Source organism: Abrus precatorius, unplaced genomic scaffold (genome assembly GCF_003935025.1).
Source record: "Abrus precatorius isolate BTA unplaced genomic scaffold, Abrus_2018 Scaffold3, whole genome shotgun sequence".
Lineage (NCBI taxonomy): Eukaryota > Viridiplantae > Streptophyta > Magnoliopsida > Fabales > Fabaceae > Abrus > Abrus precatorius.
The window spans coordinates 13,414,161-13,437,085 of NW_020874373.1; the positions used below are offsets into that span (position 1 = coordinate 13,414,161).

Genomic DNA, 22,925 nt, shown 5'->3' on the forward strand with positions numbered 1-22,925 from the left:
TATTAGAAAAAATTCTGCCAAAATTTACATTAAAAATTTGTTATATCAGGTGTAAATAAATATAAGGAAATATTTATATATTAGGGGAGATTCTGCCAAAATTTACATTAGAAATTTGTTGTATTAAGTGTAAACAAATATAAGGAAATATTCATATATTAGGGGAGATTCTGCCAAAATTTACATTAGAAATTTATGTAATATAAAATAAAAGGTTAATACAATATTATGTATTTGTGTATTTGATCTCTAAACATGTATTATATTTGATTTAATTCTTGAGGAAATATCTTCTCAGGATTCAAAGTCAATTGATAAGGATACTATATGGTCAGAGACGGTGAGTGACCTTTATAAAGGCCGCATTTACGGCATGGGGAGCCGCTTTGCAGACTCCAATGTCCCCTGCATCTGTCACCGGAGATGCCCTTTCTCTTGTGCCTGAGGAAGTGAAGGACATGGTCCGCACTTAGGTCCATGCTCAAGGAAAGTCTATAGAGTAAGAAGTGAAAGAAAAAAATGGAGAAGAAGGTAGCATCGAGGATGCAGAGGAAGGTGCAACAACAAATGTAGCAGCAGCATATGCAGATGTATGCATACTTTGAGCTCATGAGAGCAAACACTTCTACACCTCTTTCTCCTCCTCCACCAGCTCTAACATCATAAATCTTCAGCTCTGTGCGTCATTCTTCCTCTATTGATGGAGATAATTTTTTGGAAGATGATCACACCGATTCTTAGTGATATACAGTGTTATTTTATTTTTGATATTAGCTTTTTAGATGTTTTCTTCTTCATTTGTAATGACATTTTAATTTTACATTTTATAAATAATTTATGATTTAAATATATAATTTTGTAGTTTTTATTATGTTTATAAATTGTGATAATTAGAAACAGTGAAGAATAATTATGTTTATAAAAAAAATAAAATAATGTTTTTAAAATTTCATAAATAAATTACAGACGAATTTTTCTGTTTATAATTTACAGATAGATTTTTTCATCTGTAATTACAGACAAATTTTTTTGTCTGTAAATTATAGACAAATTTTTTTTGTCTATAATTTACGGACAAATTTAAAAATTCATATATAATTATTTATCGACGTGCATATTACAAATAGACTGGAATCGTCTATAAATCTATCTGTAATGTTAAAATTCATCTATAATAATAAAAAAATTCATCTATAAATCTATTTATATTTGCAGGTTTTCTAGTAATGAAAGCAAGACACCATTCTATGTATAAGGTTAAATATGTTTGCACTTGTTCTTTTATTTTTGGAAATTAACTAAATATATTTTTCTATTTGATATCTATAAAATATTTATTATTCTTCTCCATAGGATTATGTGTTTTGATATGTTATCAATCAAATTTTTAAATAATTTTAGGCTGAATTAACTTTTTTCCCTCCCACCATCCTATTTAAGGAGGATATTGCATCATCCAATCATCCTATGTTGCCAAGTTAATTAGCCTAAGCTTCCATCCTACAAATCCTAAAGTTCTTAAATCAACTCAGTAAATATAAGGCTAAAACTTATTTAATGATTTACCATAAATTGTGGGACCCATAAAATATACTTTTGTCAACCATGCTAATAATTACTTTTGGACCATGTTGATAATTCATTTTTCAATAAGTGTAAAATAACATAAAAATATTACTCCAACGGTCATCGAACTCATGTATGTATAAACTTTTATAATCATGTACTATTATCCTTAGTGTGTATGATATTATAATTTTTTATTATGTAAAATATATTGTGATTTTTGTTTGGATATTTTATTTAACTTCATTTTATATTTAATAAATAAATTTTTAATATAAAACTATCATACATATATATTTTTTTATCTTTTTAAATATTTGTAACATAAAAGAATATTTATTTTAACATAACTTTTTATTTAGTATATCTAAATACATAATATATTTATATAATTAATTGTATATATAATATCTTAAAGTGTGTTCCATTCCAGAAGATAGTCAAATTAATTCAGTATCTCACTTAAATCACTTTATTTGTTCTTTTAAGGAGAAATTTAATTTCAAAATTCAATTTAAATAAAAGAAGTATGCCATGTTAAAAAAGCATATTAAACAATCAATGTCATACAATTTATTTTTTTCTTGTCCTCTTTAAAAAGAAACTAACATATGTAAATCTTTTAAAGTAATCCAAATTCCCGTTAGATCTTCGGCCATGAATTGAAATTCAAACAGCGCTTCGGATGTTTTTAACTTAATTCTAAGAAAGAGAAGGAAAAAAAGTAGTGGCGGCTGAGAATCACATCATATATCATAGATAAAAGATAAAAAAATATCTGGAGTGAGACAAAGGGTGAATGTGATTAATATTATTGATTGAAAAAATCAGAAACCCTAGTAGTGTGGCTGAACCTGCACTTCACTCAACAAACAAAACAATGGGAAGGAAGAGAAAGGTGGCACCCAAATCTTCTCAATCCGCTGAACCCCCTCTCAAACACCACCAACCCCAACCCTTACCAGACAATGCACCTCCCGAATACGAAGAAGTTGAAGAAGAAGTTGAGGAAGAAGAAGAAGAAGTTGAAGAAATAGAAGAGGAAGAAGAGGAGGAAGAGGAAGAGGAAGAGGAAGAAGAAGAAGGAGACCAACAACAACAAGAAGAAGATGACGACGACGACGACGACCCTATCCAGAAGCTTCTAGAACCCTTAAGCAAGGACCAGATCCTCAACCTTCTCTGCGAAGCTGCCACCAAACACCGTGACGTGGCGGATCGGATCCGTAAGGCTGCCGACGAGGATCCTGTTCACCGGAAGATCTTCGTGCACGGCCTTGGATGGGACACCACCGCCGGAACCCTAATAGGTGCGTTCCGGCAGTACGGCGAGATCGAGGATTGCAAGGCGGTTACCGATAAGGTCTCCGGGAAGTCGAAGGGATACGGATTCATTCTCTTCAAGACGCGCCGGGGTGCCCGCAACGCGTTGAAGCAGCCGCAGAAGAAGATCGGGAATCGCATGACGGCGTGCCAGCTGGCGTCGATTGGTCCCGTCAGCCAGAGCCAGCAGCAGCAGCAGCAGCAGCAACAACAACCAGCTGCGGTGACGACTTCTTCGGCGCCGGTTTCGGAGTACACGCAGAGGAAGATCTATGTGAGTAACGTTGGAGCTGAATTGGATCCGCAAAAGCTTCTGGCGTTCTTTTCGCGGTTTGGCGAGATTGAGGAAGGGCCTTTGGGGCTTGATAAGGTCACGGGGAAGCCGAAAGGGTTCTGTTTGTTTGTTTACAAGAGTGCTGAGAGTGCGAGGAGGGCCTTGGAGGAGCCTCATAAGGAATTTGAGGGGCATATTTTGCATTGCCAGAAGGCAATTGATGGTCCTAAGCCTGGGAAGTTGCAGCAGCATGGGAATCCTCAGGGTCAGAGGAACCAGTTTCAGAGGAATGACAGTGCTGGTTATGTCGGTGGTGGTAGTGGTGCTGCTGCTGCTGCGCAGCCGGGGCACCTAATGGCACCGGCTGGACCCGGAATTGGTTTTAATCAGGCTGCTGCTGCGCAGGCATTGAATCCGACTCTGGGGCAGGCGCTGACGGCGCTGCTTGCGTCTCAAGGAACATTGGGGCTGAGTAATTTGTTGGGGAGTATTGGAACGAGTGCTGCGGTTAACCCTGGTGTTCCTGCTGCCGGGGCTGGAGTGCAGGGTGGTTATAGTGCCCAGCCAAATATAAGCCCAGGTGTTATTGGAGCATATGGGAATCAGGTTGGATTGCAGACGGCATACCCAAACCAACAGATAGGACAGGGTGGCTCTGGAAGAGGGCAATATGGTGGTGCTGCACCTTACATGGGGCACTAGGTTTGTGGCAGGTATGGTGTATGTACTTATGATGTTTCTTTGAAGATTGGTATGCTTTCCTATTTAGCTTGCTTTTTGATCTGTTGGGTATTGCAATTCTGACTTATATCGAACAATAGGGTAAATTTTGGGGCAAGTGAAAGCAAGCTAGTTTGTTTGGTATTGACTTAGTTTTAAGCTGCATTTTCAAGGCTGTCAAATAGGATATATTGATTGCTTAACTTGAGCTCAAATTATTCATTCTTTTTGGCTTCTGCTCTTCTGACTAACACTTTTGTGGTCTCTTATTCTTGTGCTCTAGAATTTATATTTTTCTTTCAGAAACATAATCTTCATATTTGTTGATAGATTGGAAGTGTAGTTGTTTTCATCAGAGTCAATGGATATAGAGAATGAAACTATTATGTTAGACAATGAAGATGGAGACCTTATTAGTGTGGATGATGAGTATGGAATGACCTGGTAAAATAATGGTCTGTAATTATGCAAACATTTTTTAAAGCAAAATAGATAAATGAGGTGCACAAGGAGTTGGAAGTAAGTGAGATGATGGTGGACTGACAAGATGCTAGATGTTCGCGGTTGGACAGAGATATGTAGTTTTTCATTCATAAGAATTTTTGTCTGTTCCTTGCTTTTTGAATTTCATTGTTTGAATAGAAAAAGTTGTAGTTCCTTGATTTCTCCTTTTCATGTTAATAGTTCCTTTGTATTTGCTGTTTCCCATCTTTTCTCTATTCCTTTGTGGAGCTGTAATGGACTTGTTAATGTTTTGTATGTTCACGAGTTGTAGCACCTATATCCTATTTGGAACATTCATGCCTACACTTTCACCTCAAGCTCTGCATTCAAACTCAAACGTAGCAAAGGTGTAATTGGTTATGCGTTTGGTATTCTCTGTTATTCGTGTGGGATTAAGAATGTACCACTTCGTGGTTGGATGGGGCAACTGTTATTGGTTGGTAGTTGGTAGATCTTTTGATTAGTGTGTAAGACATGTTGTATTCCCCAACACCTTGCATAATAATGTAAAGTCATGGAATTTGCAGGAATTTTTTTTTTCCCTAAAAGAATGGCTATAGCTTTTGTGAGTTTAGTAATATAGTTTTTTGCTCAGTGTTTTCTTTAAAGTATGCAACTTTATTACATTAGATCAAATATCAAAGGGACAATGAATAAATTTGATTTAATTACAAATTTGATTAAGAATTTTAATTTTTATCATTGCAACAAAATGCAGCAGGTAAATATTTTAAGCTATGCTTTGGATATTTGCAATTAGGGCCAATGACAGTGTTAATTTCAGAGACAGAGACAAAAAAGTGATTCATGTTGTCCCCTGTATATGAAACAGTTGGGCCCTTGATAAGAGGCTTGTGTCTAACCCTCTCTGAACCTCTGTTTGTTAGTTTCATGAAAATAGAGGGGGTTTGGGTTATTTATGACCTGCAGTTCTTGGTGGAAGTGAAACAATAGATTTTTTTCAAGGTTATTTCATATACCTTTTTGTGATACATCTTGTTTTATGGCTTTCCCCAGAAGTTGCTACATTTAGCTTCTGAAAAAGCACTAAAACGACTTTTTTGTTATGTTTTCTTTTTTCTTTTTGAAAAATTTACATAATTATTATCAATTTTGTAAAACATATCTTTTAATTAGAACAGCATTGTTTCTTGGATAAAATCTCAAACAAATGTGCCCTTAATGGTGTGCTTTGATGTTCAGCTATGAAGCCCATATACTTCAAAACAGCCAAAGTATGTGTCAGACACATATCCATTACCAATACGTGTCTGATACGTATCTCAAAAGCATCTATAATTTAATTTATTTTTAAAAATTAATTTCCAACCTGACACTGCTTAGATACGGTTGGGATACAGCTCCTAATCATCCGATACGACTTAGATAGATATAAATAGTACAAAGGCATGACTTTCTTTTTGTGATAGTTCTATATTTCTTTTGGATAAAACTACCAATTCTTTCGTGGAATTCTAACTTGAACAGGGAGTAAAGTATGTAATTTTTTTATGTGATCATAGTAGAAGAAATATTTTGACTTAGTTACTTAGACAAAGGAAAGATATGATCGCATGTATTTTTTTTGTAAAATGTGATCATTAATATCCAAATATAACACATTAATATAAATGAATTATCAATATCTCTTTATAAATATTTTGTGTATGTATAAAATATGTTATTTCTTTAAATTTATGTTAACTTATTAAGCTGTATCGTATCTTGAATTTCAAATTTTTTCCGTATTCCTGAATCTGTGTCATACTAAGTGTCCAGGCTTCATAGATGTTCAAACATATTTATTTCTGCACATATCTCTCCTGTTTGCAAATTATAGTTAAGTTTATACTATCTGCATATATAATATCTTAGATATGAAAAATACCTCTAAATTTGATTGAATCCCATTAGTTAGTTAGTTTAGTTAGTTACAATCTGTAGATAGTCAATTTGTTACAGTTAGTAAAAGGTATTTACATGTGTTTAAGAGAGGAAAGGAAGGAGATTATCTTATTAGTTAGAAAGGATTAGACTCAGAGAGAGGTGGCAGAGAATAGGTCCTCTCAAATACCCTAAATATTCAATACAATTTGATTCTATTTCTATCAATTGGTATTAAAACATCGATCTTGGAGTTGTGAGTACTTAGTTCTTGAAGATGATTCTAGAATTTGAAGGGAAAGAAATTTATTGGTAGAGCTGTCAATTCAGGCTATTTGGTCTGGCCTGTATAGTGTAGAGGGCTAATGTGGGCCAAGCTAAAGAAGATTGAAGCAATTTGAGCTTTTGAAATGGTAGTCCAAGCTTGACTCATTGTGGGTAGCAAACTTTTTTTTTTCTTTTCAAAAAGGCCTGTTTTATATCTATCAAAGATTAAGATTGCATTAACAAAAGTTTTTTTAAGCACATTAAAATTTAAAAATCAAATATTTATCCAACATATTTAAAACAAAAAATATTATCCAATGTCATTCAACAAAATTAAAGTAAACACTCCTAGCAATCCTACATATTTAAAACAAACATTTCAACTAGTTTCTCAATTATTTAAACCTCCTTGAAAAAGGTTTGTATCTTCAATTTCAATGGCCTTCCTTTCATCATTATTATTTTCATTATCATAATTTATAATGAAGTATTATAATGATAAATTTTAATGTAAAATATTAATATTTTAATTTTATAAATGACAGTTTTAATTTAAAATAAATATTACATGAAAAAAAAAAATCATACACTTATAAAAACAAAATAGCAATGCAGGGTGTAGGCCTGTCTTGAGTCTGCTTGAGTTTAGATCTAAATGGGTTGGGCTAAATAGTCCTGTAATGCCCATGTTCTCATTTTTTTGTGGGTATTTTTGGACCAGCTCATCAGGTAGGTCCATTTTGTTGGTTCTACTTGTTGGTGGCTGATTAATGTGTAACAGAACTTTGTGGCCATTGCAATATTTGAGGAAGAGAAGATACAAAAGGTTGGAAAAACCATGTGAGGACGTACTTTGGTTTGGTGGTTTGTGTGGAAAGAGGACCATCCAACTACATCATGGTGGGACTTTTTGAAGCCTTTGCTCAGAGTTTCAGCCTGAGTTTGATCTTAATGGTACCAATTTGGGTCCTAGATGAAGAGCAAGAAGATGAAGTGCAAAATGAAGGGTTGAAGATCAATAATCATAATTGCAACAAGGAAGTAGAATCTTTGGAGCAAAAAAAATAGAACAAAAGTAGAAGGTTTGAAGACAAAGGAGCTAGTAGCACAAGAGCAAGAAACAAATAAAAGAAAATTACAAGAATTGGGAGAAACCCAACAACATTCTGGCCAAAGAATCAGAAAATAGAAGCAAAAATGCAGTTCTTGAGATCTAGAATCATAGTGACAAAGAAGGCTTAGGGATGGGTCTATTTTTGGGTTGCAAAGAAGAGGGGAAAATTGAAGGAAGCCCTGTGTTTAGCATGCAGGGATAGCCAAGGATTAATCCAATATCCATTATCCACAATGGCTGATTTGGGTATGGGTTGTAGAATCAACTGACCACAGAGGCAGAATAAGGTGGAGGATCATGACAATCATCAGCCAAAAATATCATAGAAAGTAGAACACCAAAGGAGCATGGGGGAATCCACCTTTTTGTGTTAGACGCGTCACACGAGGGGCTGAGGCTATTTTTTGGTGACAACACAGTGGGTTTTCAGACTTGCTTCAAACAATGGGAGTCCAGTGGACTTTTCGTTTATCTATCCCATTCACCTTGAGGACAATGTTAAATTTTAGGAGGGAAGTATAGAGAAATACCCATTAGTGAATTAGTTTAGTTAGTTATTATTTGTAGTTAGTCTGTTTGTTATGATTAGTGAAAGGCACTGCATGTGTATGAATGGAATAGAAGAAAGGAAAGGAGATATCTTGTCAGTTAGAAAGGATTAGACTCTTAAGAGACTGCATGTGTGAACAGGGTTTCTCAGATACCCTGAATATTTTATGCAATTTCATTTCTTTTTCTTAAATTTTTATCCAATTTCTATCAAAATTATAATTAATATTTAATTGAATTTCAAATAAAAATGCAGTACAAGGTTACATAAAACTCAGAAGTTTCACATGTCAACAACGCATAATGGGCCTGTTTGGAGAGTTTATGAAATGCTTATGGAAGTCAGCTTATGACTTTCATAAACTGTTTTCAGCTTATTTCATGGTATAACTTATCAAAATAAGTTGTTTTCAGCTTATCTCAATAAGTTTCATCATTAAATTTATTAATGTAAATAATTGTTTTTAAAAGAGCTTATTCAATAAGTGTTTAAATAAGTAGTTATCCAAACACATCTATATAAGACACTGTTATTCACAACACATTGAACTTAAACACTGAAAACAGCCTAACTACTGGATATCTAAGGAGAAGTAGAAGTGCAGATCAAACCAGAGGACAAGTAGAGTGAAATAGAAACAGCGATACAGATGGTGACCCAGGAACTTGATATATGGTACAGAGAATGAGAGAATCATTCATGAACTGTAAATACTGGCAGAGAATGACTAAGAAAGGAGGCTTGGACTGCCAGTGTGAGAGATAATGAGAAAAGGAAGAGATTGACAGATTGAGGGGTGATGGACCAAAAGGGGATTGAGATTGGGAGCTGAAGCTCCTATTAGGTCAAAAAAAATTTACCTTGGTCTTGGGTTGTAGTCACAGGTTGCCCAGCTCGAACATCAGTGTCATGGTGCCCAATTTGTGGAATATTGCTGATTTCAGTTGGATTTCCCCAGCGATCCATCAGAAAATAATCTTCTGTATACATGAGATCAGAAACCAGCACGAAACTTGTCCAATCCAATGAATAATGTGCACTTTGACAACCTTGATTAAATTCCAAGTCTTATTTATGGCCTGTTTGAATGTGTTTTTGTAACATCATAGAAAATCATCATTCTTGGTTTCTTCTCACTGCAGATAATTTTTAGTGACCTACATTCACAACTGTTGAATAATTTTGTATACATGAGATCAGATACCAGCAGGAAACTTGTCCAATCCAATGAATAACATGCACTTTGACAACCTTGATTAAGTTCCAAGTCTTGTTTATCTCTTTGAATGTGTTTATGTAACTTCATAGAAAATCATCTTTCTTGGTTTCTTCTCACTGCAGAATATTTTTTACTGACCAACATTCACAACTGTTGAATAATTTTGAATAGAATTATTGCAAGCTCTTTTTTTTTCTTTTTTTTGGTTTTCTTTAACTTTTACGATGAGATATTCCCAGCATGTTAAAATGTCCAATTGAATTTGAGCTTGGTGTTTGATTTTCAATAAATCTCAACCAAATTTGCTAAAGCTTGGTTTTTGGACCCTTTTAAATAAGCTCTGAGAGTTTCTTTTTTCTTCTTAAATTGTTTTTCATGTTTTTGTATTCATTTTGCAGATTCCACATAAGTGCATCAGTCTTTTATTACTGGCCTGGTGATTCTTCTGAAGTTTAAGGAGCTGATGCAATTGGCGTATTTATAATGAAATGTTACTTACTACAATGATCAGAATATTTAAATTACCAAATGGAGTTCTGTTTTCGCCACTTTTTCATCTTTTCTTCTATTTCAAAATATTGTAGTATTTTAACTTTTAGTTTATCTTCAAAAAAATCTTATGGAACTGTTTTTGTACTGCAAATTATAGTTTTATCCGTATTATGAGGAGTTTGAAATGCTGAACAAATTTTATTTTGAAAGTCACGTTTGTGTGGATCATTGTGCTTCAACTTGGTATGTACAAGTTGCTTGATAGTGTTGTTCTATGTGGATATTGGATACTGTTTTCCCTTGTTCTTTTTTATTATTTTCTTGACTTTTTGTCTTAATTGAACATGGAATGATTGATATGAAACGTGCATAATACGCTAAGTGCCTTTTGTCATCAGTTTCATAGCCCTTGAAAAATTGGTTAGGAACCAACTTATCAAGTGTTTTGTTTTTGTTTCACTTCTGTTAATTGTACGTGTACCTAATTTTGTGCAGTTATTTTGCAGGTTTGACAGCCATACTTATATATACATGTACCAGTAATGAAATCAGTTTAAATTAAGAAGGGAAAAACCAATGCTTTTGATTTAAGTTTGATTTTGATATTCTAGTAAGGTTTCCACATTTTGAGAAATCCTTTTTAATATGGTCGGAGTTCTTCAACCAGGAACAGGACACAGTTTTTCTTTTCTATCTTCCTTACACTTTCGTACAAAAGAGGGGTCGCTTTTTAGGGGGGGTTCTATTTCCTCTTCTAACACAATTTTCAATACTTTGTCACAGTCATGCTTTTATTTAAAATTGTCTTTTAAAGAATGTCAGAAGTTGGGTGAACTTTGTTGGCCTTTTTGGGGGTTTTGTCTACTTACAAACCATGTTTGTATGTTGTGCTTTTCTTTCTTTTGTTCCTCTACTTTTTTCTTTTCTCAAAAGGATGACTAATCACATGCATTGAAATAAAAATTTTACCCCTTAAGGGATATATGATGCTTTTTATAATCACTTCAGAATTTGTTCATTTATATTTATTATTGCTTTAAGCAGTTTTCAAAATGTTCTTGCAACATGGGCTTCTTGACATCCTTTTGGATGGTTTGAATATTTCCAAACTTGCACAATGTTGCATTTTTATGTTACTGGAAGCCAAATTTGGTCATTTAAGTTGTGTTTTATGGGTGTTTAATGTTCAACTCAAATCCTGCGTCTGAAGTAAAAGATGAAGTCAGCTCTGTCGTAGTGATTTGGACTTATGTGTGGCTGATTGATTATCCTCAAATGAATAGGTGGCTTTCCTGGACTGGAAGGTAAGTCGCAGTATATTATGTCTAGTTTCTTATCTTTATTTTAGTTGAAAGGTTAATGCATTGACATACATAGTGTTGAAAGTTTTAATTGGACAAATTTGCTGTCTTTACTTGGAAATTAAGAAAAGCCGTTACTCTCTGTTTGTTTGGGAGATAGCCATCACGTCCCACATCTTGGCTCCTCCCTCTAATTAGAAAATAACATGAGAAAGCTAATTAATTAGGCATGCTTTGTATGAAAGGAAGGCGTAAAACATAAAACATCTGCCAGAATATATCATTACTTTGATTAAGCACCACGGGAGATTGATAGGTTGAGGTAAAAAACTTCGTGTATTAGTATTACTTGAGCCAACCCTGATCTACCTTGTTTCTAGAAATTTAAGTTAAAATGCACTGTGGGATATTTATAGGTTGAGGTAAAATCTCTTCGTGCCCGCATTGCTTTTGTTTATTTATATATTTGCTTTTGAGATGTTTATTTCTTTTGTTTTTTTTGTTCAATTGAGATGTTTATATGTTTGACGCAATATTGCATTGTTTTTTTTTGACTGACCGGGGTCCTCCTCCCTCTTAGTTAGATGATGCGTTTTTTTTATCTATGATCTCCTATCTATAATCTATAACATTTGTTAAGATCGTGAATTGTTACGCCCAACCTTGCAACCTTAATATGTATACACTAATTGACAAGAAATGTTTAAAACACTGATAATTAACGGGAGAGAATTGCTAGTAAAACAATCCTTTTTATACATTTGTTGTAATTGATCAGTTTTTGAAAGGTTAAAGTGAATTTTAAAAGGAGATTGATTTACAATGTAAATGCTTTGATTTTCAAAATATAAATTAATCACAAGAATTTTGATTAGTGTGCTTGAAAAGTGATAGCATTTTTTTTAGATTAGGAACAGAATGATATTATCTACTGTCAATGAAAATGTTATTAAAATAAATTTCGTTCTATGTAAAGTATTCTATTATTAATTATATGAAAGTGTTTTAATTTAATATTTTGTTCACAATGAACCGGATATTATTTTATTCATGCAAATTCATTGGACGGGTCATGAAACAGTCGTTTTTATGCAAATAGACTAATATAACATTTTCAAATAATTAATAAAGTACGTATCATTAAAGTAAAAGATTAATTTTTATTAGGAAATAATATTAAGAAAGTGTACTTAAATTGTCCTTCAAAAATTAGTTAACCTTAATTCGTAACACGTTGCAAGGCAAATATTATGGAAATGCGTGCAGTTCTGAACCTTTTGTAATAGTGTTGCAGCGAGTACATTGCCATCTTTTTACCTTAGAAAACAATATCAAGGTGAGTTAATAAGGTGATCATGATTTCTATGTTTCATACTAATAGCTAAGTTCTATCTGTTTTTTTTTTTTTTTCAGCTTAGAAACTCTTTTAGACTTGGTCCAAAGGAGGCCCATTTTTTTCAGTTCCAGTGTAAAATTGGGAGGGGGGGGGGGGGGTGGGTTGTTCTTATTTCTTAGTTAAGTTGAAAGGTGATTATAAATAAAACTTAATGCACCTCCTTAAAACACAAGCATAAGCAATTTAAGGTGCTTTAATGGTAAGTAGATAAAAAGGGAGATTGCGAGAAATTCCAAGAATTTAGTTAATGCGTATTACCTATACATATCAGGAATGACGCCAACTCAATAATGAAGTTTGTGAGATATTTTGTCTATACAATTAACTTTTACCTTCCATTGAGATTAATGTTATCTGTTAATAAGGAAGAAAAATAAAGTAAAAAATATGACAAAAGAGAAAATAAAAAAAAATGCAAGAGTTAAAATATAATTATTTAATATAAACATGGAGTGAGGGGTTATTTTATTCAAGGAGTAAGATGCACAGTTTCCAATCTTCCCAGACCCCTTTTAATTACATAAGCACATTCTGATTAAGTGGGATTCAAACCAGAAACATACATACCTTTTAGCATCTCTTTCGACAGTTTAGCGAAATATGATTTGCAGCTTTTGAAACGCATAATTTTATTATATATTTTCATGTAAAGAGTGCGCTTTAAATGCTGAAACAGGTATAATTCCACTTTAATAATTTTATGCGGGGTAGCTAATCTTTCATTTTAAAATGAGAAGTGATCAATATTAAAATAGTAAAAGAAATTGCCCAGCAAATAATAATACCTAGTATATTTACTCAGCATATGACGTTCCAACCCTTTTTTTTCGTCTACTTCCTTTGGAAAAGGATTAAAGAAAGCTTCAAAGTTCAAATGAGGCACATTAAGAGCACAGATATTCTGGCGATTAATACATACAAACTTGGATAGCCAAATATATGTTTATTTAATTTATGGACTTGGAGCATCAATCACATTTACTTTAAAACAATATATCTGACTTGATTGCGCATGAGCAGGACCTGCATATTCAACACAATCTATGTTCGTAATAGAAATTAATATAAAGTACCAAAAAGAAAAGTATATAACTATATAATAAAACTCTACTTTAACTTAATATACATACTGCAAAACTTTTACATTATAATAAAGCGTTATTGTATAATTTACTAAATTTGAAACTTTATATGTTATCAAGTCCATCGATCAAATTAAATAATTGATAATATATATTTTTCAATGAGCGTTTTAAAATAAAGTTTTTAATAGGAATAGGAATAGGAATCTCTAGTATCTGCCGCCAGCCAGCCGCTTACTTACACTTGTGGTCTCAGACATTTGCTTCTGAGTACTGACAGAGGAGTGGCCTCCAACTTTCTCGATTAAAAAACTTTGTTAATATGGAATGAAGTAGACAGAGAGAAAAGTCATATTTTATATCTATTATTCAGTCTTAACAAGACAAACTATAGATATTAAATCGATGAATCATTTATATTATTTTTATTACCAACGGCTACATATCCCTTAAAGACAAGTAGAGGTAAAAGTAAGTCAGGTTATTTATTGAGAGTCTATTTAGTTTATGGAAAAATGTTAATATGTTTTTTAATTTTCCTTTATTATTCACTGAATTTTTTTGAACCTTATAAAAATTAGGTGAGTTTTTTTTCTTAATTTAATAATATTTATTCATACTTTTTATTATTGTTAGATTTTAATTAATAACAAAAATATAAAAATATTTAATATGGAATTTAAGTTATCTTTGGTATATTTACTAAAATTTAATATTTTATAATTTTTAATTAAAAATTATGTTTTATAGGTTTATTTTTTTAAAAAAAAGTCTAATAAACCAATCTATAATAATAACAACAACAATAATAATAGAAATAATATAAGTAAGTTTAATCACATAATAATAGATAGAGAAATGTTATTAATATATTTTTTATTATAATTTTTAGCATATTTGTAATTATTAATTAAAATTTTGACTAAAATTTATTAAAATATATATGAATTATATTATTTTTTACTCTTAAATTAATATTTTTATCATAAAAAATTTGTTAACCTATTTGGATACACATAGTTAAAGTTAAAAAAAATCTATAATTAGATTTATGTCCACTTATCCTTTTACTTGATAATATATTACGTGAGAGGATGAAAGGGAAAAATAGTTAATATAAGAAGTTTGCTTATTGGTATTTTAAAAAAAATAATTTTTTATTGCAAATTATATTAAAATGTATTGAGAATAATATTGATAACTTATTTTAATGTTGAAGTATGGTGTATCTAAGATTGGAAAATGGAAATTAAAGGGCCTAAGTTTGTGTTGATACGTGAAAAGAACAGCTGCACGTGCATTTCCTCGGTGGAATGAGCACGCGGATTCTTATGCATACATTACATGTGCCTTTGAATGAGTTTGTCCGTTTGCTGAGCCTTCAAAATCACATGCTGCTGCTGCGCCCACTAGTTTTCTTATGGATTTTTTAATTTGTATTTAATACATATTTTTTTATGATAATTTAAAGTATATAATAAAATGTATTTATTTATATTTTCAAATGCAGGTTAGAAAAATTGATATCCCTACAATTCCCCCTTACTATGCAGTATCTCTACTACATGCACTCACACACAAACCCAAGCTAAGAGTGAAGATATTGTTCAGAGTTTTGTAATATTTTTATAAATTTTTAATTTTTTTTAGTGTTTAATAAAATATTATATTTATATAATTTTACAAATATAAAAATATTTAATAATTATGAGAATTCGCAAGAAAATTTTTGAAGTATTATATTGGGCATGTAAAGATATTAAGAGAGCAAATTCATTGCAAGACAACAACTGGAAGTTTCCAAAATCTCAGGAAAGTGTCTGGTGTAAACGTGATTTTGTAATGGTGCATGTTTGGTTTATATATATATATATATATATATTGGAGAGAAGGTGCCTTCAAACTTTGCTGCATCTTAATAGGGAAACTATTTTAAAGAGAAAACAAAAACGCAAGTCTATAAAAGTGCTTCACATTCGATACTTACTTGCTCGTGCTTTTGTCTTTGCAAAGTCTCACACCTGGGTCAGCACAGTTCCTAGGTAGGTAATATGTAATTCTGCCATAATGTTTTGTTGATTCTCTTATATATAACATTTTCTATTTTGCCATAATCTTAATCTCTTGCTAACATAGGCAAAAGATTTCTCAAAGCCTCTCATCTTTCCTAATTTGATAAGGTAGAAAGGAAAAATATACGTTTACTTGATGTTATTTTATGTAGCTTTCCCGTACTCAAAAAGCTATGGCAAATGTAGTACATGTTTGGAATCTCTATAAAATCATGTTAATTGCATTTTAATATAAAAATTATGATTTATAGTGTTAAAATAATCTAACTTCATTTAACTTGAATAAAAAAGTCCTAGCAAATTAACATACCGGAAAAGCTAACAATTCAACACATGCTTTAGCCAAAAAATAAAATAAAATTGGTGATAGTTGTCTTCTGTAAAATTTAAGAACAAACAGGCTTGTGATATTTTTATAAATATAAGTTAATTAAATACTTTCTTTGTTAAAAAATTTGATTCTAACTTGTTCTTAAAAGTTAATTTACTTTTTATGAAGTACTATATTTCTAAATACTATATTTATAAAAACTAATCTAACATTTAAATTAAATCAAAATTTAACAACATATTTTTAAAAGTTAACTCGTAAGAAATATTTTTCATAAGAAGTATTTTGAATTATTTCAAGCCAATGCAAGCTATTTTAATATATTTAATAAATTTATATTATGTCATATTTTTTAAAAAGTAAATTAAAAACTTATTCTCATAAAAAAAAGTCATAAAAATTATGTTTGCTTCCTGTCTCCACAGGGGGAATGGCTATATGGAATAAAAAGGGAAGCTTTGAATTGGTGTTGGTATGACACTAATAAAATAAATGTGGGGCATGCACAGCACCAATGGGAGCCATTCATCGTATTAGCAACCAGAAAGAAAGTAAAATCATTGTTCACTTTGATTACTATGTTTTAATTCTATTCCAATGTTCCTTACTCTTTGGAGAGGGACTCTAACACCTCTTTTTTTATCATTTCTTTTTATTAATAATTAAGTTTTGTTAGAGCTTATAAAATATTGTAGTTTGCAGTTCCTTTCTAATAAATTTTCCTCGTAACTTTATAAATTTAAGTAAATGTCACGCAATGATAAATAATGTCTATTTTCACAAAGTCAATTTTGTCATGCCTTTTTTTTTACACCACTTCAATTATGTAAATCATATTGTATTATTCTAACTTATTTTTATTGGTTAATTTTAAAAATAATAACTAAATAAATAATATTATTAATATTTCTATTTATATTAAAATGATTTATAAATTTTGGTATGACATTTGTTATTATTATTTGTATTGATAGTAAGTGTTTAAATACATTAAAATTAAATAAAGATAAAGTATAATTAAAAATTAATTAATTAATTTAAATTAAACATATAAATAAGAGTATTTTTCCTTCTGAATAAAATTATGAAAATGAATGAAAGTATTACGTTATGAAATAAGTCTATTCCTTAGTAAAATAAAAAAAAAGTTATAAAACACAGAGACCATTTTATTTTTATTATTTTTTTTTTGTGTAAAAGAAATTTAGGTGAGTAAAGTCTCAGGAAAAATTATCCACTAACAGATATTCACATTGGAAGTTGGATTTGAACTCACATGCTTGTAGGATACAAATCCATTCCTTACTAAATGGACCAACCTTCCTTGGCTATTCACAACATCCTTTGGTTTTTTAAATAATAGTTTTCAAACTCCCTACCTTTTATATTTTAAATAATCTTAATTACTAAATAAAAAAAATGTTAAATATTTTTTGTTTTTTAAAATAATAAATACATGCTCTTTTTCATTTAATGCTTACTTTATAAAATAATAAAAAGATTATTAAATAGCATGCCATCATAATGGTAGCAAAAAAATATACAATGTTGATCAAATTTAATTAGTGGATCCTACAATTAATTATGATGAGCATTTATTATTTAATAAAAAATATATATTTTTCTTTAACATAATTATATCATGCTAATTAATGCTAGTAACACACACTCTTTCCCCACATAAACATAATCAACCACCATATGAAACCAGCATAAAAGTAGCAGAATAAATTTCCAGCAGGGAAAGACATGCATAAGAGCACAATAGGCAAGAACTTGCACAACACTGAGTCCTGCTTGGTGCAAAGCATCTTTACTTTTTATTTATTGAATGAATAACTTTTTACCATTAAAAATTAGGAAAGAGAAAAGGAGAAAACGTAGATTCGTTTCCATTTACTACTATAATATATATCAAATTTTGTAAAATGTCTTCAGAGAGACACCTTAATAATTATAAAATATAATGTTCTACAATATAACAATTTTATTAACTTCAATTTTTAAAATAATTTAAGTGTATAAAAATAAATTTTTATTTAAAAAATTATTATATTTTTTAAAAATGTTATTTTTAATGTAATCAACTACTAATATTCAGATTTATGAATGTTATTAAAACTCATTTATTATACTTTTATAACGTTATATAATAAATATATTATTTTGAATAAAAACTGAAATTGAATATTAAAAAAAGAGAATTAATGGCGCTTAATAATTAAACTTAAAGGATGAAGTAATGATATTATAGAATGTAATAGTTTTATCTTTTGAAAAATGGGAAGTACATGTTCCTAAGCTTGGCGTGGTTGGTGTCCCCACTCCCAGATTGGATCGTGCAGCAGCAACTACTAACTAGCAAATAGGTGAAGGACCCAAGTGAAAGTGTAGACAGTACCCTCAGATTTTGTTTTAAGTCAGAACAGTCTATTCTTCCAACAGTTTCCAAAACTTGTTTATTGCTTTATATTAATTCTTCATTTTTCCCTTAGAAGGGAAAACTTAATCATTCTTTTGGTTTACATAAGCAATGTTCCCTAAGAGAATGTTTAGGCCCCTTCTTTCTATCACCAAAAATAGTTCCTTTTTCACTGAGATTCCTTCAGTATCAGCTTTGCCCTTTTGTTCTTCCATACACACTGTCAGTGCTGATCGCTAACGAAAAAAATGATCACGTGCATATTTTGTTGATTACCCTTTTCTCTCTAATCATCATCCAGTGTGGGTCTTGGAGTGGAGCTTCTGTTGGCCATCATTTTTCTTCATTTCCCTTTGATATCTGATCTGGGTCGTCGTCTTTTTCTTCTGGAACCAATTTTTACTTGCTTTGTGTTTGTGAGTTGTTCTCACCAAATCTCCAGAATTCAAGAGAAATTAGCTGTGTTTTGTTTCTCTGGAGTCAAATTTGGTGCCAACTTTGTTCATTTGGATGTAAAATCACTGCATAGACACTTTACCCTTGTTTGTCAGGTCACTTTGTTGCAATTGAGTTTTGTGGGGTATTGGGATTTGTTTATTTATTTAAAAGTGGGAAATGAAACACATAGAGTGGTTGTAGGCTGTTTCCGGTGTTCAGATAATGGGATCTCAAGGTGGGGCAATCCAAGAGCCAAAGCCTGGGGCTTTGGCCAGGCAAGGGTCTATGTACAATCTCACCCTTGATGAGGTGCATAATCAGCTTGGAAATTTTGGGAAACCTCTAGGAAGCATGAATCTAGATGAGTTGCTAAAGAGTGTGTGGACTGTTGAATCTGGAACTGATGCTTACATGCAGCATGGTCAGCTTCAGGTAGCTTCTGGGTCATCTTTGAATCCACAGGGAAGCCTAACATTGTGTGGTGATCTTAGCAAGAAAACTATTGATGAGGTTTGGAGAGATATGCAACAGAAGAAGAGTGGTAGTAGTCAAGATAGGAAAACTCAAGAAAGACAACCTACACTGGGTGAGATGACGCTGGAGGATTTCTTGGTGAAGGCAGGGGTGACTCCTGAGTCTTTTTGTAATGAGGATAATGCTATTGCTATGTCAGGGGTTGATTCTCAACACAATGCATCCCAGCATGCTCACTGGATGCAGTACCAACTTACTTCAGTGCAGCAGCAGCCACAACAACAGCATCAGCAGCAAAATCAGCAGAGTAGTGCGATGCCAAGTTTTGCGGGTTTTATGGCTGGCCATGTGGTTCAACAGCCTCTACCGGTTGTGGTGAATCCAGTTCTGGATGCTGGATACTCTGACACAATGCCATCTTCTTTGTTGGGTGCTTTATCAGATACACAGACTCCAGGGAGGAAAAGGGTTGCCTCTGGTAATGTGGTTGAGAAAACTGTTGAGAGGAGGCAGAAGAGGATGATTAAAAATAGAGAATCTGCAGCTCGGTCCCGTGCTAGAAAACAGGTTTTTCTTTTGTCTTCTTCTTGTTGTATGGTGTTATTTCTTTCAATTTTTTAAAAAAATTTGACACAAGGTTGCATATATGTGAATGGGCAGGCTTACACACAAGAACTGGAGATTAAAGTTTCACGTTTAGAAGAAGAGAATGAAAGGCTTAGAAGACGGAATGTATGTTTCAATCATGCATCTTTGTTTTAATACTTTCTGCTGATATTTGTTGGTCAGATTGCGTCCTTCCATCTTGGCAGGGCAATGGATTGTTGAAATGTTTGTTAATTAAGACTTCAACTTGCCAATGCTTGTTCATGATGGAATGCTTAATATAATTTAATGATTGGTGAATTGTTTCTGTTATCATTGCTTAGCATTTTGACTTTGCTTGATATGAATGTATATTTTCCTTATTAATCAGTGTGGAATATCTACCAAAAATATAGAAGATATGTTTCTCAATGTGAAGCAAAATTTCTTCATTTGCTATCAATATCTGCAAGTGATGCAATGCAGAAAAAAACATCATTGTTTGACAATGCTTGTATTTCACTGTTACATTGCTGTTTGGTTTTTCTAATTATGGCTAACTGGGGAAGTCAATCTGGAAGGAATGGAATCAAAGTATTAGTGTTATAAGTATATTTTGTTAAATTATATAAAATGTATGGCTGTTGAACTAGAAATCTTTAAGTGAATTTGGCATGCTCTAGAGTTTAGTGATTGCAAATGGATTTGTAAGAATCACATAGCCCTTGTAAGGACAGTTAATTTTTCATGCTTCTCCTGTATGGCTCTTTTGTTTTGGTCTTTTTCTCTGGTTAGTTATTATCCTATTGAACTTCAGCAGCCAATAACTTTAGGGTGGTGGGCTTGGTTTTAGTTTTGTGATACTCTTTGTTCACTTTTTTCTGACTTTCATACATTATGAAGTTCTTCCTTATTTGACAGTTGTTACTTATCTCTGCTTAATTTCTTGGCGTTATCACTAGAAGACTTGCAGATTTCAGAACATGTCCTCCATTTGACTGGTTTGATAGTTCCAATGACAGAAATGTGCTCTGGATTATCAGTTTCTGACTTTTTTTTACAAAATTGGAAGTGTGATATATCAATTGCAAGCTTTGATTTGTTGATCTATCTTTGCATGCTATAAATATTTTTCTCCTTTCTTGAGCAATAAAATATTTTCTCTTTCTCTGAATAATGTTTTGGTGAGTATATAACTACTACTCTGTCTGCCATGACTTCCAAAATGTGAGGTCTTTCTGTTGGGTAAAATGTTATTTTAGTGTTTCAAATTAAGAATGTTGGGTAAAAAGTTGTAGGTACAAAGTGTTTGAGATTTTTATGTGCATGATTTCGTTTGAGAGTTTTGAGGTCAAGAAAAGAAAGGTGTGATAGATTTGGGTTCTTTGAAGATGAAAATATGATAAGTGCTTTAGCATTTTGGGCTTGTGTCAGATGAAGAGAAGAGTGTTAAGAAGGGTCTCAAGGGTTAAAAAAAATTCATGTCTGTTCAAAAATATTTTTTCGTGCTCTGGCATTGTGTTTAGTTTGTCGTGCTGACACACTTCAAGCCAATGCTATACGAATCAATATTAATACAGAAAATCAAATCTTGGTGCTATTGAAATTGAATGCAATAAGCTGAATAAAAATAACTTCTATCATATATTTTCATTTTCTGTTTGTATTTGGAATAGTACCATCATACAAGTATTTGAGTTTTGAAGCATTTAATTATGTTTCAGTACCATTTCTCCAAGAGAAATAGCTTCAATCCTAATCCTAAGCCATATCATACTATTATTTTGAACAAATACTGCACATGTAGAGTTTTCATGTACCAAGAGGACTACCTTATTTGAAATTAAAAGTAAACCCAGAAAAATATCCTCACCAATTATACTTTACCAGCTAAAACTTTCTTGAAAAAGCTTCACAGTCATAGAGCTTGAAGGACATAACTCTCTCTCTGTGATATGGCTTTACCCTACAAAAATGATCTATGACCAACAATATGGTATATTGCTAACTGGTAGTCCGAGTTTGCAACTTACTAACTACTATTGTGTACTTGTTTTTCTTCAATTTGCTGAATTGTTTACATTGTTGAAGCAAAATAACTCACGAAGAATGATTTAAATAATAGCATCAGAGATTGTTCTAGGTGATTTATCTCTGCTCATAGTAACCCTTTGTTATCATGCAGGAGATAGAGAGGGTGTTGCCAACTGTTCCACCGCCTGACCCTAAGCATCAGCTTCGCAGAACTAGTTCAGCTCCCCTTTGATGGCTCCATTGCAAATGAGTTCCTAGCAAACTTTTATGCACTCTCATTAGTCCTCATTTGCAATGTATGTAATTGGCAGTCAAGTTTCCAACATTTGGAAGGTTGTTTTTCTCTGGGCAGTGCTGCCTGTTTATTCTCCTCGGCATGCCCTCCTGTAAGAGTATTTTCCTGTATGTACATTTTATAAGCATGACTTCCAATTTACGCAGCACTAAAAATATGCGTTACTGTAATTTTGAACATATTGTGGCTGTGACCATGTTCTTATGTCCTGTTAGCTTGTGTGGGGTGTAACTTGTAATCATTACCCCACTGCACAGGCTAAAACCGGTTAAACGTTTTGGTTTTATACTAATTTCATGAAGAATATAATTTTGCCTTCTAAATAAGGGTGGAATCATAGGTCTCATGGTAAATGTTGCGAATAAAATTGGTTTCTGATATGAGGTTACTGACTATAGTATGATTGGAAACATAATGGGAGACTCCAAAATCAAGTTTGAGGCGGGTGAATGTGATACGCAAGAAAAAAAATAATGATTGGTTGTTTTAAAAAAAAAAAAACAGAATTCTTTTTCACTCTTAAAAGCAAGTTTGACTAAAAGCAGAAAAAGAATCTATAACATATGCTTTGAGTTGGGAGTT

At 32.1% G+C, this 22,925-nt stretch overlaps 2 protein-coding genes across 8 annotated transcripts; both read left to right on the top strand.

Moving 5' to 3' along the window:
• Positions 1 to 2,264: 2,264 nt before the first annotated feature.
• Positions 2,265 to 11,330, top strand: LOC113861895 (UBP1-associated protein 2A). Of its 6 annotated transcripts, none has more exons than XM_027494993.1 (2): positions 2,265 to 3,876; positions 9,820 to 11,330. In XM_027494993.1, exon 1 carries the CDS (start codon positions 2,447 to 2,449, stop codon positions 3,863 to 3,865), a length of 1,419 nt encoding a protein of 472 aa, XP_027350794.1. In that variant the 5' UTR covers positions 2,265 to 2,446; the 3' UTR covers positions 3,866 to 3,876; positions 9,820 to 11,330. The 6 variants fall into 6 exon arrangements, with proteins under 6 accessions (XP_027350794.1, XP_027350793.1, XP_027350797.1 ...); XM_027494992.1 differs by having other exon boundaries at positions 2,285 to 3,844; positions 9,820 to 11,300; XM_027494996.1 differs by having other exon boundaries at positions 2,285 to 3,876; positions 10,409 to 11,290.
• A 7,226-nt stretch (positions 11,331 to 18,556) lies between these two features.
• Positions 18,557 to 22,424, top strand: LOC113863160 (ABSCISIC ACID-INSENSITIVE 5-like protein 3). Of its 2 annotated transcripts, XM_027496621.1 has the most exons (4): positions 18,557 to 19,333; positions 19,382 to 19,996; positions 20,090 to 20,161; positions 22,200 to 22,424. In XM_027496621.1, exons 1-4 carry the CDS (start codon positions 19,178 to 19,180, stop codon positions 22,278 to 22,280), a joined length of 924 nt encoding a protein of 307 aa, XP_027352422.1. In that variant the 5' UTR covers positions 18,557 to 19,177; the 3' UTR covers positions 22,281 to 22,424. The 2 variants fall into 2 exon arrangements, with proteins under 2 accessions (XP_027352422.1, XP_027352421.1); XM_027496620.1 differs by having other exon boundaries at positions 18,557 to 19,996.
• The last annotated feature ends 501 nt before the right edge of the window (positions 22,425 to 22,925 follow it).

Coding starts and splice junctions, on each gene's coding strand:
- LOC113861895 (XM_027494992.1), top strand. CDS start 2,447: ATGGGAAGGAAGAGAAAGGTGGCACCCAAATCTTCTCAATCCGCTGAA. Junction 3,845..9,819: donor GAGGGCAATATGGTGGTGCT/GCACCTTACATG, acceptor TTCATTTTGCAG/ATTCCACATAAGTGCATCAG.
- LOC113863160 (XM_027496620.1), top strand. CDS start 19,178: ATGGGATCTCAAGGTGGGGCAATCCAAGAGCCAAAGCCTGGGGCTTTG. Junction 19,997..20,089: donor GGTCCCGTGCTAGAAAACAG/GTTTTTCTTTTG, acceptor GTGAATGGGCAG/GCTTACACACAAGAACTGGA. Junction 20,162..22,199: donor AAAGGCTTAGAAGACGGAAT/GTATGTTTCAAT, acceptor GTTATCATGCAG/GAGATAGAGAGGGTGTTGCC.